Source organism: Oncorhynchus clarkii, unplaced genomic scaffold (genome assembly GCF_045791955.1).
Source record: "Oncorhynchus clarkii lewisi isolate Uvic-CL-2024 unplaced genomic scaffold, UVic_Ocla_1.0 unplaced_contig_4116_pilon_pilon, whole genome shotgun sequence".
Lineage (NCBI taxonomy): Eukaryota > Metazoa > Chordata > Actinopteri > Salmoniformes > Salmonidae > Oncorhynchus > Oncorhynchus clarkii.
This window is the reverse complement of record NW_027259002.1, coordinates 26,291-44,200: the sequence shown is the minus strand read 5'-3', so window position 1 is coordinate 44,200 and position 17,910 is coordinate 26,291. Positions and strand designations below refer to the sequence as shown.

The 17,910-nt window shown below is 49.2% G+C and overlaps 1 protein-coding gene across 1 annotated transcript in view; it reads left to right on the top strand.

Annotated features, from left to right (window-relative positions):
• Positions 1–317: 317 nt before the first annotated feature.
• Positions 318–17,910, top strand: part of LOC139399408 (myomesin-1-like) — a gene marked incomplete at both ends in the record, with an annotated part of 43,801 nt that continues 26,208 nt past the window's right edge. The window contains 4 exons of the mRNA XM_071144815.1: positions 318–443; positions 2,220–2,307; positions 6,845–6,883; positions 7,161–7,266. Of these exons, the coding sequence (XP_071000916.1) occupies positions 318–443; positions 2,220–2,307; positions 6,845–6,883; positions 7,161–7,266 (359 nt within the window). The remainder of the gene's footprint in view (positions 444–2,219; positions 2,308–6,844; positions 6,884–7,160; positions 7,267–17,910) is intronic.

Sequence of the window (17,910 nt, the reverse complement as noted above, 5' to 3'; positions counted from 1 at the left end):
TCAGGAACTAATGGATATCCATAATAAATACAAATACAAAACAACCAATATGTTCGTGAGAGTCTCAGCTTTCGATGGTGGGGTCATACAGACGTTTTTATGAGAAGACCGATTTTCGGGACGTCTCCTAGTTTGACGAACACCACTGTAGCTCTGCCACCTTCCTCCAAACATCAGAGGATGCGGTGGATTGAGACACAACCCATGCAAAAAGACAGATATCTTTATCTTAAACTGAAGGAATCATGCTATTTAGATAGGGGGGTCCATTAAGTCCTCGGTGTGCTGACGGTGTCTCTGTGTCTCTCTCCCTGTAGATAGGAAACATCAGGCCAGAGACAGAGATCAGATGGTACAAAGACGGAATAGAGATTGAAGAGGATGATGCTGATTACAAGAAGATCGAGATGAAGGACGAGGTGTTGATCTTCAACATCGGAAAGGTCAGGAAGTTGCAGTGGGGGAGGGGGGGTAGACAGATGGGGAGAAGACCTGGGTCACATACACAATGTCCTCTACTTCCAAACTACTCAAGGTCAGGAAGTTGCAGTGGGGGGGGGGGGGGGGGGGTAGACAGATGGGGAGAAGACCTGGGTCACATACACAATGTCCTCTACTTCCAAACTACTCAAGGTCAGGAAGTTGCAGTGGGGGAGGGGGGGTACACAGACGGGGAAGGTGACACTGATGTAGCTTGTCCGTATAATGGAACCAATGCGCAAGCTCCACCCGCCCTGCATGCTGGTCAGACTAAAATTAATCACAGCTCAAGTATTTGCCATCCAGTAGGTTATGTCTTCAACCCAGGTCTGATGTTGTGAAGGGTTCAGTTGACTTTTGAAGAGCATTGCTTCTAACCCAGCTATGCTACGCTATACAATATGCTATCAGTCTAACGCCTACCATAACTACTGTATGCTAACGGCTTAAATTTACAGCCTACTACGCTACTATAGTGTCTCTCCCTGACACACATACTCTTACATGATGACAGTTTGCTTATATCATGTCATACCAGACACCACACACTACGTTGTCAGTCAGCATACAGTTAGAATAATAGGACTGATGTCTATGGATGTCACTCTCAGTAGATTAGATGTGAGCATGTGCTGTTTGGTGATGCTTCCAAAAAAATAGCTATTTTATTATGACACTTTCTAATGTCTAAAGTAGGGCTCCCCAACCCTCTTCCTGGAGATCTACCATCCTGTGGGTTTTTAGTTCAACCCTCTTCCTGGAGATCTACTGTCCTGTGGGTTTTCAGTTCAACCCTAATTTAACACACTTGATTCTACCAATTAGCTGCTCAACAAGAACTTATCTAGCTGAATCATGTACACTAAATTAGGGCTGGACTGAAAACCCACAGGACAGTAGATCTCCAGGAACAGGGTTGGACTGAGAACCTACAGGGCAGTAGATGAAAACTGTTAAAATTAAAAATTAAAAATTAAAATGGCCAGAAACAAAGACCTTTCTTCTGAAACTTGCCAGTTTGCGCTGTTCTGTGAAGGGAGTCGTACACGGAATTGTACGACGTCTTCAGTTTCTTGGCAATTTCTCACATGGAATAGCCTTCATTTCTCAGAACAAGAATAGACTGACGAGTTTCAGAAGAAAGTTACTTGTTTCTGGCCATTTGGATCCTGTAATCGAACCCACAAACGCTGATGCTCCAGATACTCAACTAGTCTTAAGAAGGCTAGTTTTATTGCTTATTTAAATCAGCACAACAGTTTTCAGCTGTGCTAACATATTTGCAAAATGGTTTTTCTAATGATAATTTTGCCTTTTAAAATGATAAACATGGATTAGCTAACACAATGTGCCATTGGAACACAGGAGTGATGGTTGCTGATAATGGGCCTCTGTACGCCAATGTAGATATTCCATTAAAAATCAGCCGTTTACAGCTACAATACTCATTTACAACATTAACAAATGTCTACACTGTATTTCTGATCAATTTAATGTTATTGTAATGGAAAATTTTTTTTTGCTTTTCTTTCAAAACCAAGGAGATTTCTCAGTGACCCCAAACTTTTGAATGGTAGTGTACATTTTGGCATTACTTTTGGCCAGAACTATGAGACTGTATAGGGAATAGGGTGTGATTTGGAACAGAGCCTCAGATTGCCTCTGTAACTGATGAGGGCTGGTTGAGTGTCTTTCCAGGTCTCTGACTGTCCTACTCTCTGACTCTAACCCTGTTCCAGTTGTCCAAAAAGGATGCAGGTGTGTACGAGGTGAAGCTAAAGGATGCCAGAGGAAAAGACAAGAGCATGTTCAACCTGACTGAAGCAGGTACTGCGACACCTCTACTGTGTTCTAGAGCAACCTATGTCATGTATATACTGTGTTCTAGAACACCTTTGTCATGGCTCTACTGTTTTCTAGAACAGGGTTTCCCAAACTCGGACCTATGGGTGCTTTGGTTTTGGTTTTGCCCTAGCACTACACAGCTGATTAAAATAAACTCTGAAGATGACTTGGTTATTTTAATCATCTTCTGTACGAGTTTTGCTAAAAGCCCTGATGCTCAATCTGAACAGTAACACTTGTCGCTTGCGGTACGGTTTTGGAAGCACAAGGACCTTATCTTTCATATGAGAGAAATAAATAAACTCTAGGTTAAACTGATGCACTCCTTGATAGGGTTAGGCAGTGCGTCATTCGAGATGGATCCTGCCGGAACAGGACCCGGCTCCTCTCTGTTTTGGACTGTTTCAGTACGGAACTCATTTGCCCTGGTCTGGTACCTCTCTGGTACCTTTCTCACTGTTTACAATGTAAAAATTCAAACAAAAGCGATCAGTGTTAATTCGAGTTGTCTCTTCTGTAATTCTCCTGCCCCCTAAAAAAACTTAATGTGAAAACATGTCTGATATTCTAAGAATTGATTTGTGTTGGGCCGGCCCAGGTTTATGGTTTGGCCTGATATTCTAAGAATTGATTTGTGTTGGGCCGGCCCAGGTTCATGGTTTGTGCAACACTGTAGCCTAGAGACAGACCAGTGTGTGGCCATTGCTGTGGTGCAACACTGTAGCCAAGAGACAGACCAGTGTGTGGCCATTGCTGTGGTGCAACACTGTAGCCTAGAGACAGACCAGTGTGTGGCCATTGCTGTGGTGCAACACTGTAGCCTAGAGACAGACCAGTGTGTGGCCATTGCTGTGGTGAAAGAGAGAAGCACAACTGAATGTCTCACATAACTAGAGTTACTGAAATGAAATCATTCAGATTACTACACCAGGAGTCGGCCTGTAATTTAGCCACAGAGGATCAATAGCTTATTATTTATTTTTTAAATGTATTTTTAAATAGCCTAGCTGTGGCTATTATGTGTAGCCCAATCACAGGGTATGAGTCCAGTTGGGAAAGTGCGGCAAATTTATCAGTGAACAACGTGCAGCCAAAACAGGACTTTTGCAATATTTAAAATAAAATCGCAGGAAAACACAGGTTGGAAAGCAAATGGCTCCTGCTGAAAAGAGAAGACTAATCTGTCTGTAGGCTACCAAAATATGTCATCCAAATAGGCCTATTGAGAAACAGCATTGTTTTACAAAGTAAAACAAGGGAGATATAGGCTTTTGGCAGAAGCACATCAGCCATTGCCGGTGAGTGAGCTGTGTATCATTGGGTGAGTCAGTGAAACTAGAAAGCTTTGTTAGGACTACAATTTCCTCCTCATATTGTGCAATATGTCTCTCCTCCACAAACCTGGCCTAAGCTATCGGTGGAATCAAGACAAGGTCGTTTTTATTGATCTCAGTTTGTTAGTGTCAAATTATCAAATCAAATCAAATGTATTTATATAGCCCTTCGTACATCAGCTGATATCTCAAAGTGCTGTACAGAAACCCAGCCTAAAAACCCAAACAGCAAGCAATGCAGGTGTAGAAGCACGGTGGCTAGGAAAAACTCCCTAGAAAGGCCAAAACCTAGGAAGAAACCAGGCTATGTGGGGTGGCCAGTCCTCTTCTGGCTGTGCCGGGTGGAGATTATAACAGAACATGGCCAAGATGTTGTCGTGGAAATTTCCTCTATTTACCAAATCATGAGAGCAAACCACACACAAGTCAGAGTTAGTTATCACAAAGTCCATTTTTAATTATATGAGCTCTATCACAACCCTGTGACTCTCAGATCAATTCAGTGTCTATCAATGAATTCTCTGAGAGCCCCTCACACATTGTTACTGAGATCCTTTATAGCAAAGACACACATATCCAGACAGCATAGGCATAATTTATCGTTCAGCTTTGTCTCCTAAACTATGTCCTTTTCTCAAACCCAGAACCATAAACCAATCCTCCATATCAACAGGCATATATCAAATCCATCCTATCTTGACAAGATCACAGAGACACATTGACTGGCACACAGACATTGTGGAGCCAAGAGATACACGCTTGACCTCTCCCCTCTCTCCGGCCCAAGTAAATTAGTCCTGACAGAGAACAGATACTGCAACCCCGCCACAGTATTATACAAAAATAACATTCTGATGAGAAGTAACTTACAAACATATGATGAATATAAAACATCTTACCTATGTTACCAACCAATTCTGATTATTCCCCAGCAATGTTCAAATGTTCATAAATGACCAGCATGGTCCAATAATAATAAGGCAGAACAGTTGAAACTGGAGCAGCAGCACGGCCAGGTGGACTGGGGACAGCAAGGAGTCATCGTGCCAGGTAGTCCTGAGGCATGATCCTGGGGCTCAGGTCCTCCGAGAGAGAGAAAGAAAGAGAGAATTAGAAAGAGCACACTTAAATTCACACAGGACACCGAATAGGACAGGAAAAGTATTCCAGATATAACAAACTGACCCTAGCCCCCCGACACTGCAGCATAAATACTGGAGGCTGAGACAGGAGGGGTCAGGAGACACTGTGGCCCCATCCGAGGACACCCCCGGACAGCTCTGTCTGTCAAATTAGACTGTCATTTTGATCATTTGTGCAGTATTAAACAAAATTCAGTCATGTAAAATTATGTAGAATTGTATGAAATTAGTTTATAAAAGGCCACATTTTTCCCTGACCCTAGGCTACGAAACATTTTCCACGTGTGCAACTTCTGAAAGCACCTCTACTTTACTGCTATTTTCCACTACGCAAAACCCCAAATAATGCTTTATTAAAGCTCTGCATGGTCAATCCGGCGTCTACAGTGGCCGTACAGAATTTACTGCGATGCGGTCTCTTGCAGAGATCAGGGCATTCATATTTCTTGCACTTCGCAGAGGAGAGCTGTTGTGAAGTAAGTTGTCAAGGAAGTGAGTTCGTGTTTATACAGGACCTCCCGCCCCCACCTACTGTCAACAAATCATGTAAATGTGGGGCTATACAGAGCAATATCCCGAGGACGCCGCATTGTTATAAAATTCGGGAGGCGCAAGGCATGCAGTACAGAGCTCAATTTGGCTTCCACAATCCTCCGGTGGCTCTGCATCACACCCTCTATACGGAGCCTCCGGACCACATTGTTGGATAAAGCATAAATATGCTATTATAGAGGTGCTTTTTTTTCATGCGTTCCGGTACCTCAGAGCCACCCAGGTCAACCCCCTCTCGGCTCACTTTTTGTTCCAGGACCTCCCGATTTACAAATTAAGCACTGGGATTAGGGTTAGTGTTCCAACACAGCCATATCTCCATTATAGAGTGATTGTTTACGAAAGACAATGCTATCTAGCATGCTCCAACACCTGTGTGTAAGAGTATCCCTGGAAGTATAGTGGAAGTGTAGTTTCTAAGATGAGGCCCTCATAGCTGTATGGATCTGTGGGTGAGTAATCCTGGAAGTATAGTTTATAGGATGGAGTCACCCATAGCTGTATGGATCTGTGGGTGAGTAATCCTGGAAGTATAGTTTATAGGATGGAGTCACCCATAGCTGTATGGATCTGTGGGTGAGTAATCCTGGAAGTATAGTTTATAGGATGGAGTCACCCATAGCTGTATGGATCTGTGTAAAACTGCTACAGTAAGTGTATTTTTTATTTATTTGAAGGATTCTTTCTCACTGATGATACAACAGGTACCTTACAGTGAAATGCTTACTTACAAGCCCTTAACCAACAATGCAGTTTTAAGAAAAATACCCCCCAAAAATAATAAATAAATGTAACAAATAATTAAATAGCAGCAATAAAATAACAATAGGGAGGCTATATACAGGGGCTACCGGTACAGAGTCAATGTGGTAACATGTACATGTAGGCAGAGTTATTAAATTGCATAGAAAATAACAGAGAGCAGCGGCAGCGTAAAAGAGGGGTGGGGGACAATGCAAATTGTCTGGGTGGCCATTTGATTAGATGTTCAGGAGTCTTATGGCTTGGGGGTAGAAGCCTCTTGGACCTAGACTTGGCGCTCTGGTACCGCTTGGCGTGCGGTAGCAGAGAGAACAGTCTATGACTAGGGTGGCTGGAGGGCCATATGTTTCAGAAGCAGTATCACAAGCGATGATTATTGACGTTTCTAAACGTTAAAACACAGCGTCGGGACTGTAGTTCACATGAGGTAGTCATGGGCAAACTAATGGCTGGAAACTATAGAGAGAAGGCAGAATGCTGCCTGGAGATTGAGAGCTAGGTACCACTGTGTTCTAGAATACGTCTGTCATGGCTCTCCTGTGTTCTAGAACACCTTTGCCATGGCTCTACTGTGTTCTAGAACACCTTTGCCATGGCTCTACTGTGTTCTAGAACACCTTTGCCATGGCTCTACTGTGTTCTAGAAAACCTATGTATCTCTCCAAGGTCAAACTTTGTCCACTATTGTGACTATTGTTGACGACTAGTAATGACTGTAATCTGTTCCAGGTTACCAAACTGTGCTAAACGAACTGTTCAGGGTGATTGGTGAGTCTCATCATCTACATGTTATTAAACAGATACACTGCATGTGGAACATTGTGTTCTATAAACCGGGTGGTTCGACCCCTCAATGCTGATTGCCTGAAGGCTGTGGTATATCAGACCATATACCATGGGTATGACCCCAAAAATATTTGTATTGTTCTAATTACATTGGTAACCAGTTTATACCACACACCCTTGTTCCCTATTGCTTAAGTATACAATATGATTGAATAATGAACAATTATGTTTATTATCCTATCTGCATTGTCTCCTCCAGCCAACTCATCAACTGAGATCAGTGTGAAGAGTACAGAACATGGTATTGTCCTCTACTCCTTGATCACCTATCACATGGAGGACCTCCAAGTCGGCTGGCTGCACAAGTAAGACTCTGGACCCAATGTCTAACTACCAAAACCCTACCACAAGGAGGAGCTCGAAGTGGGCAGGCTGTAAAAGACTATCACTGCACTACCTAGTGGCTCTATAGCTCCCTACTGCACTACTTTGTGGGTCCATAGATCCCTATTGCACTACCTAGTGGCTCCATAGATCCTTATTGCACTACCTAGTGGCTCCATAACTCCCTACTCCACTACCTAGTGGCTCCATAGTTCCCTACTCCACTAACTAGTGGCTCCATAGCTCCCTACTCCACTAACTAGTAGCTCCATAGTTCCCTACTCCACTACCTAGCGGCTCCATAGTTCCCTACTCCACTACATAGTGGCTCCATAGCTCCCTACTCCACTAACTAGTGGCTCCATAGTTCCCTACTCAACTACCTAGCGGCTCCATAGTTCCTTACTCCACTACCTAGTGGCTCTATAGCTAACTACTCCACTACCTAGTGGCTCCATAGCTCCCTACTCCACTACATAGTGGCTCCATAGCCCACTACTCCACTACCTATCTCCCTACTCCACTACCTAGTGGCTCCATAGCCCCCTACTCCACTACCTAGTGGCTCCTTAGCTACCTACGGCACTATCTAGTGGCTCCCTACCCCACTATCTAGTGGCTCCCTACCACACTACCTAATGGCTTCATAGCTTCCTACTGCACGACATAGTGGCTCCATATCTCCCTACCCCACTACCTCGCGGCTCCATAGCCCCCTACTGTACTACCTCGTGGCTCCATAGCTCCCTACTGCACTACATAGTGGCTCCATAGCTCCCTACTCCACTACCTAATGGCTCCATAGCACCCTACTGCACTACATAGTGGCTCCATAGCTCCCTACTGCACTACCTAGTGGCTCCATAGCTCCCTACTCCACTACCTAGTGGCTCCATAGCACCCTACTGCACTACATAGTGGCTCCATTATTCCCTACTGCACTACCTAGTGGCTCCATAGCTCCCTACTCCACTACCTAGTGGCTCCCTCCCTACTCCACTACCTAGTGGCTCCATAGCTCCCTACTCCACTCCATAGTGGCTCCATAGCTCCCTACTCCACTACCTAGTGGCTCCCTCCCTACTCCACCACCTAGTGGCTCCATAGCTACCTACGGCACTATCTAGTGGCTCCCTAACCCACTATCTAGTGGCTCCCTACCCCACTACCTAATGGCTTCATAGCTTCCTACTGCACGACATAGTGGCTCCATATCTCCCTACCCCACTACCTCGCGGCTCCATAGCCCCCTACTGTACTACCTCGTGGCTCCATAGCTCCCTACTGCACAACATAGTGGCTCCATATCTCCCTACCCCACTACCTCGCGGCTCCATAGCCCCCTACTGTACTACCTCGTGGCTCCATAGCTCCCTACTCCACTACCTAATGGCTCCATAGCTCCCTACTGCACTACATAGTGGCTCCATAGCTCCCTACTGCACTACCTAGTGGCTCCATAGCTCCCTACTCCACTACCTAGTGGCTCCCTCCCTACTCCACTACCTAGTGGCTCCATAGCTCCCTACCCCACTACCTAGTGGCTCCATAGCTCCCTAGTCCACTACATATTGGCTCCATAGCTCCCTGCTCCACTACCTAGTGGCTCCCTCCCTACTCCACTACATAGTGGCTCCTTAGCTCCCTACTCCACTACCTAGTGGCTCCCTCCGTACTCCAGCACCTAGTGGCTCCATAAATCCCTACTCCACTACCTAGTGGCTCCATAACTCCCTACTCCACTACCTTGTCGCTCCATAGCTCCCTACTCCACTACCTAGTGGCTCCATAGCTCCCAAATCCACTACATAGTGGCTCCATAGCCCCCTACTCCACTAGCTATATCCCTACTCCACTACCTAGTGGCTCCATAGCCCACTTCTCCACTACCTAGAGGCTTCATAGATTCCTACTGCACGACATAGTGGCTCCATATCTCCCTACCCCACTACCTAGCGGCTCCATAGCCCCCTACTGTACTACCTCGTGGCTCCATAGCTCCCTACTGCACTACATAGTGGCTCCATAGCCCCCTACTGTACTACCTCTTGGCTCCATAGCTCCCTACTGCACTACCTAATGGCTCCATAGCTCCCTACTGCACTACATAGTGGCTCAATAGCTCCCTACTGCACTACCTAGTTGCTCCATATCTCCCTACTCAATTTCCTAGTGGCTCCCTCCCTACTCCACTACCTAGTGGCTCCGTAGCTCCCTACTCCACTCCTTAGTGGCTCCATAGCTCCCTACTGCACTACCTAGTTGCTCCATATCTCCCAACTCAATTTCCTAGTGGCTCCCTCCCTACTCCACCACCTAGTGGCTCCATAGCTCCCTACTCCACTACCTATCTCCATACTCCACTACCTAGTGGCTCCACAGCCCCCAACTCCAATACCTATCTCCCTACTACACTACCTTGCGGCTCCATTTCCCCCTACTGTACTACCTAGTGGCTCCATAGCTCCCTACTGCACTACCTAGTGGCTCCATAGCTCCCTACTGCACTACCTAGTTGCTCCATATCTCCCTACTCAATTTCCTAGTGGCTCCCTCCCTACTCCACCACCTAGTGGCTACATAGCTCCCTACTGCACTTCCTAGTGGCTCCATAGCTCCCTAGTCCACTACCTAGTGGCTCCATAGCTCCCTACTGCACTTCCTAGTGGCTCCATAGCTCCCAACTCCACTACCTAGTGGCTCCATAGCTCCCTACTCCACTACCTAGTGGCTCCATAGCTCCATACTCCACTACCTAGTGGCTCCATATCTCCCTACTCCACTACCTAGTGGCTCCATAGTTCCCTACTCCACTACCTAGTGGCTCCATAGCTCCATACTCCACTAACTAGTAGCTCCATAGCTCCCTACTCCACTACCTAGCGGCTCCATAGCTCCCAACTCCACTACCTAGTGGATCCATAGCTCCCTACTCCACTACCTAGTGGCTCCATAGCTCCCTACTCCACTACCTAGTGGCTCCATAGCTCCCTACTCCACTACCTAGTGGCTCCATTATTCCCTACTGCACTACCTAATGGCTCCATAGCTCCCTACTCCACTACCTAGTGGCTCCCTCCCTACTCCACTACCTAGTGGCTCCATAGCTCCCTACTCCACTCCATAGTGGCTCCATAGCTCCCTACTCCACTACCTAGTGGCTCCCTCCCTACTCCACCACCTAGTGGCTCCATAGCTACCTACGGCACTATCTAGTGGCTCCCTAACCCACCATCTAGTGGCTCCCTACCCCACTACCTAATGGCTTCATAGCTTCCTACTGCACGACATAGTGGCTCCATATCTCCCTACCCCACTAACTCGCGGCTCCATAGCCCCCTACTGTACTACCTCGTGGCTCCATAGCTCCCTACTCCACTACCTAATGGCTCCATAGCTCCCTACTGCACTACATAGTGGCTCCATAGCTCCCTACTGCACTACCTAGTGGCTCCATAGCTCCCTACTCCACTACCTAGTGGCTCCATCCCTACTCCACTACCTAGTGGCTCCATAGCTCCCTACTCCACTCCATAGTGGCTCCATAGCTCCCTACTGCACTACATAGTGGCTCCATAGCTCCCTACTCCACTACCTAATGGCTCCATAGCACCCTACTGCACTACATAGTGGCTCCATAGCTCCCTACTGCACTACCTAGTGGCTCCATAGCTCCCTACTCCACTACCTAGTGGCTCCATAGCACCCAACTGCACTACATAGTGGCTCCATTATTCCCTACTGCACCACCTAGTGGCTCCATAGCTCCCTACTCCACTACCTAGTGGCTCCCTCCCTACTCCACTACCTAGTGGCTCCATAGCTCCCTACTCCACTCCATAGTGGCTCCATAGCTCCCTACTCCACTACCTAGTGGCTCCCTCCCTACGGCACTATCTAGTGGCTCCCTAACCCACTATCTAGTGGCTCCCTACCCCACTATCTAGTGGCTCCCTACCCCACTACCTAATGGCTTCATAGCTTCCTACTGCACGACATAGTGGCTCCATTGCTCCCTACTCCACTAACTAGTGGCTCCATAGTTCCCTACTCCACTACCTAGTGGCTCCATAGCCCCCTACTCCACTACCTAGTGGCGCCATAGCCCCCTACTCCACTACCTAGTTGCTCTATAGCTACCTACTCCACTTCCTAGTGGCTCCATAGCTCCCTACTCCACTACATAGTGGCTCTACAGCTACCTACTCCACTACCTAGTGGCTCCATAGCTCCCTACTCCACTAGCTATCTCCCTACTCCACTACTTAGTGGCTCCATAGTTCCCTACTGCACTTCCTAGTGGCTCCATAGCTCCCAACTCCACTACCTAGTGGCTCCATAGCTCCCTACTCCACTACCTAGTGGCTCCATAGCTCCATACTCCACTACCTAGTGGCTCCATATCTCCCTACTCCACTACCTAGTGGCTCCATAGTTCCCTACTCCACTACCTAGCGGCTCCATAGCTCCCAACTCCACTACCTAGTGGCTCCATAGCTCCCTACTCCACTACCTAGTGGCTCCATAGCTCCCTACTCCACTACCTAGTGGCTCCATAGCTCCCTACTCCACTACCTAGTGGCTCCATTATTCCCTACTGCACTACCTAATGGCTCCATAGCTCCCTACTCCACTACCTAGTGGCTCCCTCCCTACTCCACTACCTAGTGGCTCCATAGCTCCCTACTCCACTCCATAGTGGCTCCATAGCTCCCTACTCCACTACCTAGTGGCTCCCTCCCTACTCCACCACCTAGTGGCTCCATAGCTACCTACGGCACTATCTAGTGGCTCCCTAACCCACCATCTAGTGGCTCCCTACCCCACTACCTAATGGCTTCATAGCTTCCTACTGCACGACATAGTGGCTCCATATCTCCCTACCCCACTAACTCGCGGCTCCATAGCCCCCTACTGTACTACCTCGTGGCTCCATAGCTCCCTACTCCACTACCTAATGGCTCCATAGCTCCCTACTGCACTACATAGTGGCTCCATAGCTCCCTACTGCACTACCTAGTGGCTCCATAGCTCCCTACTCCACTACCTAGTGGCTCCATCCCTACTCCACTACCTAGTGGCTCCATAGCTCCCTACTCCACTCCATAGTGGCTCCATAGCTCCCTACTGCACTACATAGTGGCTCCATAGCTCCCTACTCCACTACCTAATGGCTCCATAGCACCCTACTGCACTACATAGTGGCTCCATAGCTCCCTACTGCACTACCTAGTGGCTCCATAGCTCCCTACTCCACTACCTAGTGGCTCCATAGCACCCTACTGCACTACATAGTGGCTCCATTATTCCCTACTGCACCACCTAGTGGCTCCATAGCTCCCTACTCCACTACCTAGTGGCTCCCTCTCTACTCCACTACCTAGTGGCTCCATAGCTCCCTACTCCACTCCATAGTGGCTCCATAGCTCCCTACTCCACTACCTAGTGGCTCCCTCCCTACGGCACTATCTAGTGGCTCCCTAACCCACTATCTAGTGGCTCCCTACCCCACTATCTAGTGGCTCCCTACCCCACTACCTAATGGCTTCATAGCTTCCTACTGCACGACATAGTGGCTCCATTGCTCCCTACTCCACTACCTAGTGGCTCCATAGCTCCCTACTCCACTAACTAGTAGCTCCATAGTTCCCTACTCCACTAACTAGCGGCTCCATAGTTCCCTACTCCACTACCTAGTGGCTCCATTGCTCCCTACTCCACTACCTAGTGGCTCCATAGCTCCCTGCTCCACTACCTAGTGGCTCCATAGCTACATAATCCACTACCTAGTGGCTCCATAGCGCCCTACTCCACTCCATAGTGGCTCCATAGCTCCCTACTCCACTACCTAGTGGCTCCCTCCCTACTCCACTACCTAGTGGCTCCATAGCACCCTACTCCACTACCTAGTGGCTTCATAGCACCCTACTCCACAACCTAGTGGCTCCATAGCCCCCCACTCCAATACCTATCTCCCTACTCCACTACCTAGTGGCTCCATAGCCCCCAACTCCACTACTTATCTCCCTACTCCACTACCTTGTGGCTCCATAGCCCCCTACTGTACTACCTAGTGGCTACATAGCCCCCTACTGTACTACCTAGTGGCTCCATAGCTCCCTACTCCACTACCTAGTGGCTCCATAGCTCCCTGCTCCACTACCTAGTGGCTCCATAGCTACATAATCCACTACCTAGTGGCTCCATAGCGCCCTACTCCACTCCATAGTGGCTCCATAGCTCCCTACTCCACTACCTAGTGGCTCCATAGTTCCCTACTCCACTACCTAGTAGCTTCATTGTTCCCTACTCCACTACCTAGTGGCTCCATAGCTCCATACTCCACTAACTAGAAGCTCCATAGTTCCCTACTCCACTACCTAGCGGCTCCATAGTTCCCTACTCCACTACCTAGTGGCTCCATTGCTCCCTACTCCACTACCTAGTGGCTCCATAGCTCCCTGCTCCACTACCTAGTGGCTCCATAGCTACATAATCCACTACCTAGTGGCTCCATAGCGCCCTACTCCACTCCATAGTGGCTCCATAGCTCCCTACTCCACTACCTAGTGGCTCCCTCCCTACTCCACTACCTAATGGCTCCATAGCTCCCTACTGCACTACCTAGTGGCTCCCTCCCTACTCCACTACCTAGTGGCTCCATAGCTCCCTACTCCACTACCTAGTGGCTCCCTCCCTACTCCACTACCTAGTGGCTCCATGGCACCCTACTCCACTAACTAGTGGCTCCATAGTTCCCTACTCCACTACCTAGTGGCTCCCTCCCTACTCCATTACCTAGTGGCTCCCTCCCTACTCCACTACCTAGTGGCTCCATAGCACCCTACTCCACTACCTAGTGGCTTCATAGCACCCTACTCCACAACCTAGTGGCTCCATAGCTCCCTACTCCACTACCTAGTGGCTCCCTCCCTACTCCACTACCTAGTGGCTCCATGGCACCCTACTCCACTAACTAGTGGCTCCATAGTTCCCTACTCCACTACCTAGTGGCTCCCTCCCTACTCCACTACCTAGTGGCTCCCTCCCTACTCCACTACCTAGTGGCTCCATAGCACCCTACTCCACTACCTAGTGGCTTCATAGCACCCTACTCCACAACCTAGTGGCTCCATAGCCCCCAACTCCACTACTTATCTCCCTACTCCACTACCTTGTGGCTCCATAGCCCCCTACTGTACTACCTAGTGGCTACATAGCCCCCTACTGTACTACCTAGTGGCTCCATAGCTCCCTACTCCACTACCTAGTGGCTCCATAGCTCCCTGCTCCACTACCTAGTGGCTCCATAGCTACATAATCCACTACCTAGTGGCTCCATAGCGCCCTACTCCACTACCTAGTGGCTCCATAGTTCCCTACTCCACTACCTAGTAGCTCCATAGTTCCCTACTCCACTACCTAGTGGCTCCATAGCTCCATACTCCACTAACTAGTAGCTCCATAGTTCCCTACTCCACTACCTAGCGGCTCCATAGTTCCCTACTCCACTACCTAGTGGCTCCATTGCTCCCTACTCCACTACCTAGTGGCTCCATAGCTCCCTGCTCCACTACCTAGTGGCTCCATAGCTACATAATCCACTACCTAGTGGCTCCATAGCGCCCTACTCCACTCCATAGTGGCTCCATAGCTCCCTACTCCACTACCTAGTGGCTCCCTCCCTACTCCACTACCTAATGGCTCCATAGCTCCCTACTGCACTACCTAGTGGCTCCATAGCCCCCAACTCCACTACTTATCTCCCTACTCTACTACCTTGTGGCTCCATAGCCCCCTACTGTACTACCTAGTGGCTACATAGCCCCCTACTGTACTACCTAGTGGCTCCATAGCTCCCTACTCCACTATCTAGTGGCTCCATAGCTCCCTGCTCCACTACCTAGTGGCTCCATAGCTACATACTCCACTACCTAGTGGCTCCATAGCGCCCTACTCCACTCCATAGTGGCTCCATAGCTCCCTACTCCACTACCTAGTGGCTCCATAGTTCCCTACTCCACTACATAGTAGCTCCATAGTTCCCTACTCCACTACCTAGTGGCTCCATAGTTCCCTACTCCACTAACTAGTAGCTCCATAGTTCCCTACTCCACTACCTAGCGGCTCCATAGTTCCCTACTCCACTACCTAGTGGCTCCATAGCTACATACTCCACTACCTAGTGGCTCCATAGCGCCCTACTCCACTCCATAGTGGCTCCATAGCTCCCTACTCCACTACCTAGTGGCTCCATAGTTCCCTACTCCACTACCTAATGGCTCCATAGCTCCCTACTGCACTACCTAGTGGCTCCCTCCCTACTCCACTACCTAGTGGCTCCATAGCCCCCAACTCCACTACTTATCTCCCTACTCCACTACCTTGTGGCTCCAAAGCCCCCTACTGTACTACCTAGTGGCTACATAGCCCCCTACTGTACTACCTAGTGGCTCCATAGCTCCCTACTCCACTACCTAGTGGCTCCATAGCTCCCTGCTCCACTACCTAGTGGCTCCATAGCTACATACTCCACTACCTAGTGGCTCCATAGCGCCCTACTCCACTCCATAGTGGCTCCATAGCTCCCTACTCCACTACCTAGTGGCTCCATAGCTCCATACTCCACTAACTAGTAGCTCCATAGTTCCCTACTCCACTACCTAGTGGCTCCATAGCTACATAATCCACTACCTAGTGGCTCCATAGCGCCCTACTCCACTCCATAGTGGCTCCATAGCTCCCTACTCCACTACCTAGTGGCTCCCTCCCTACTCCACTACCTAATGGCTCCATAGCTCCCTACTGCACTACCTAGTGGCTCCCTCCCTACTCCACTACCTAGTGGCTCCATAGCCCCCAACTCCACTACTTATCTCCCTACTCCACTACCTTGTGGCTCCATAGCCCCCTACTGTACTACCTAGTGGCTACATAGCCCCCTACTGTACTACCTAGTGGCTCCATAGCTCCCTACTCCACTACCTAGTGGCTCCATAGCTCCCTGCTCCACTACCTAGTGGCTCCATAGCTACATACTCCACTACCTAGTGGCTCCATAGCGCCCTACTCCACTCCATAGTGGCTCCATAGCTCCCTACTCCACTACCTAGTGGCTCCATAGTTCCCTACTCCACTACCTAGTGGCTGCATAGCACCCTACTCCACTACCTAGTGGCTTCATAGCACCCTACTCCACAACCTAGTGGCTCCATAGCCCCCAACTCCACTACTTATCTCCCTACTCCACTACCTTGTGGCTCCATAGCCCCCTACTGTACTACCTAGTGGCTACATAGCCCCCTACTGTACTACCTAGTGGCTCCATAGCTCCCTACTCCACTACCTAGTGGCTCCATAGCTCCCTGCTCCACTACCTAGTGGCTCCATAGCTACATAATCCACTACCTAGTGGCTCCATAGCGCCCTACTCCACTACCTAGTGGCTCCATAGTTCCCTACTCCACTACCTAGTAGCTCCATAGTTCCCTACTCCACTACCTAGTGGCTCCATAGCTCCATACTCCACTAACTAGTAGCTCCATAGTTCCCTACTCCACTACCTAGCAGCTCCATAGTTCCCTACTCCACTACCTAGTGGCTCCATTGCTCCCTACTCCACTACCTAGTGGCTCCATAGCTCCCTGCTCCACTACCTAGTGGCTCCATAGCTACATAATCCACTACCTAGTGGCTCCATAGCGCCCTACTCCACTCCATAGTGGCTCCATAGCTCCCTACTCCACTACCTAGTGGCTCCCTCCCTACTCCACTACCTAATGGCTCCATAGCTCCCTACTGCACTACCTAGTGGCTCCATAGCCCCCAACTCCACTACTTATCTCCCTACTCTACTACCTTGTGGCTCCATAGCCCCCTACTGTACTACCTAGTGGCTACATAGCCCCCTACTGTACTACCTAGTGGCTCCATAGCTCCCTACTCCACTATCTAGTGGCTCCATAGCTCCCTGCTCCACTACCTAGTGGCTCCATAGCTACATACTCCACTACCTAGTGGCTCCATAGCGCCCTACTCCACTCCATAGTGGCTCCATAGCTCCCTACTCCACTACCTAGTGGCTCCATAGTTCCCTACTCCACTACCTAGTAGCTCCATAGTTCCCTACTCCACTACCTAGTGGCTCCATAGTTCCCTACTCCACTAACTAGTAGCTCCATAGTTCCCTACTCCACTACCTAGCGGCTCCATAGTTCCCTACTCCACTACCTAGTGGCTCCATAGCTACATACTCCACTACCTAGTGGCTCCATAGCGCCCTACTCCACTCCATAGTGGCTCCATAGCTCCCTACTCCACTACCTAGTGGCTCCATAGTTCCCTACTCCACTACCTAATGGCTCCATAGCTCCCTACTGCACTACCTAGTGGCTCCCTCCCTACTCCACTACCTAGTGGCTCCATAGCCCCCAACTCCACTACTTATCTCCCTACTCCACTACCTTGTGGCTCCAAAGCCCCCTACTGTACTACCTAGTGGCTACATAGCCCCCTACTGTACTACCTAGTGGCTCCATAGCTCCCTACTCCACTACCTAGTGGCTCCATAGCTCCCTGCTCCACTACCTAGTGGCTCCATAGCTACATACTCCACTACCTAGTGG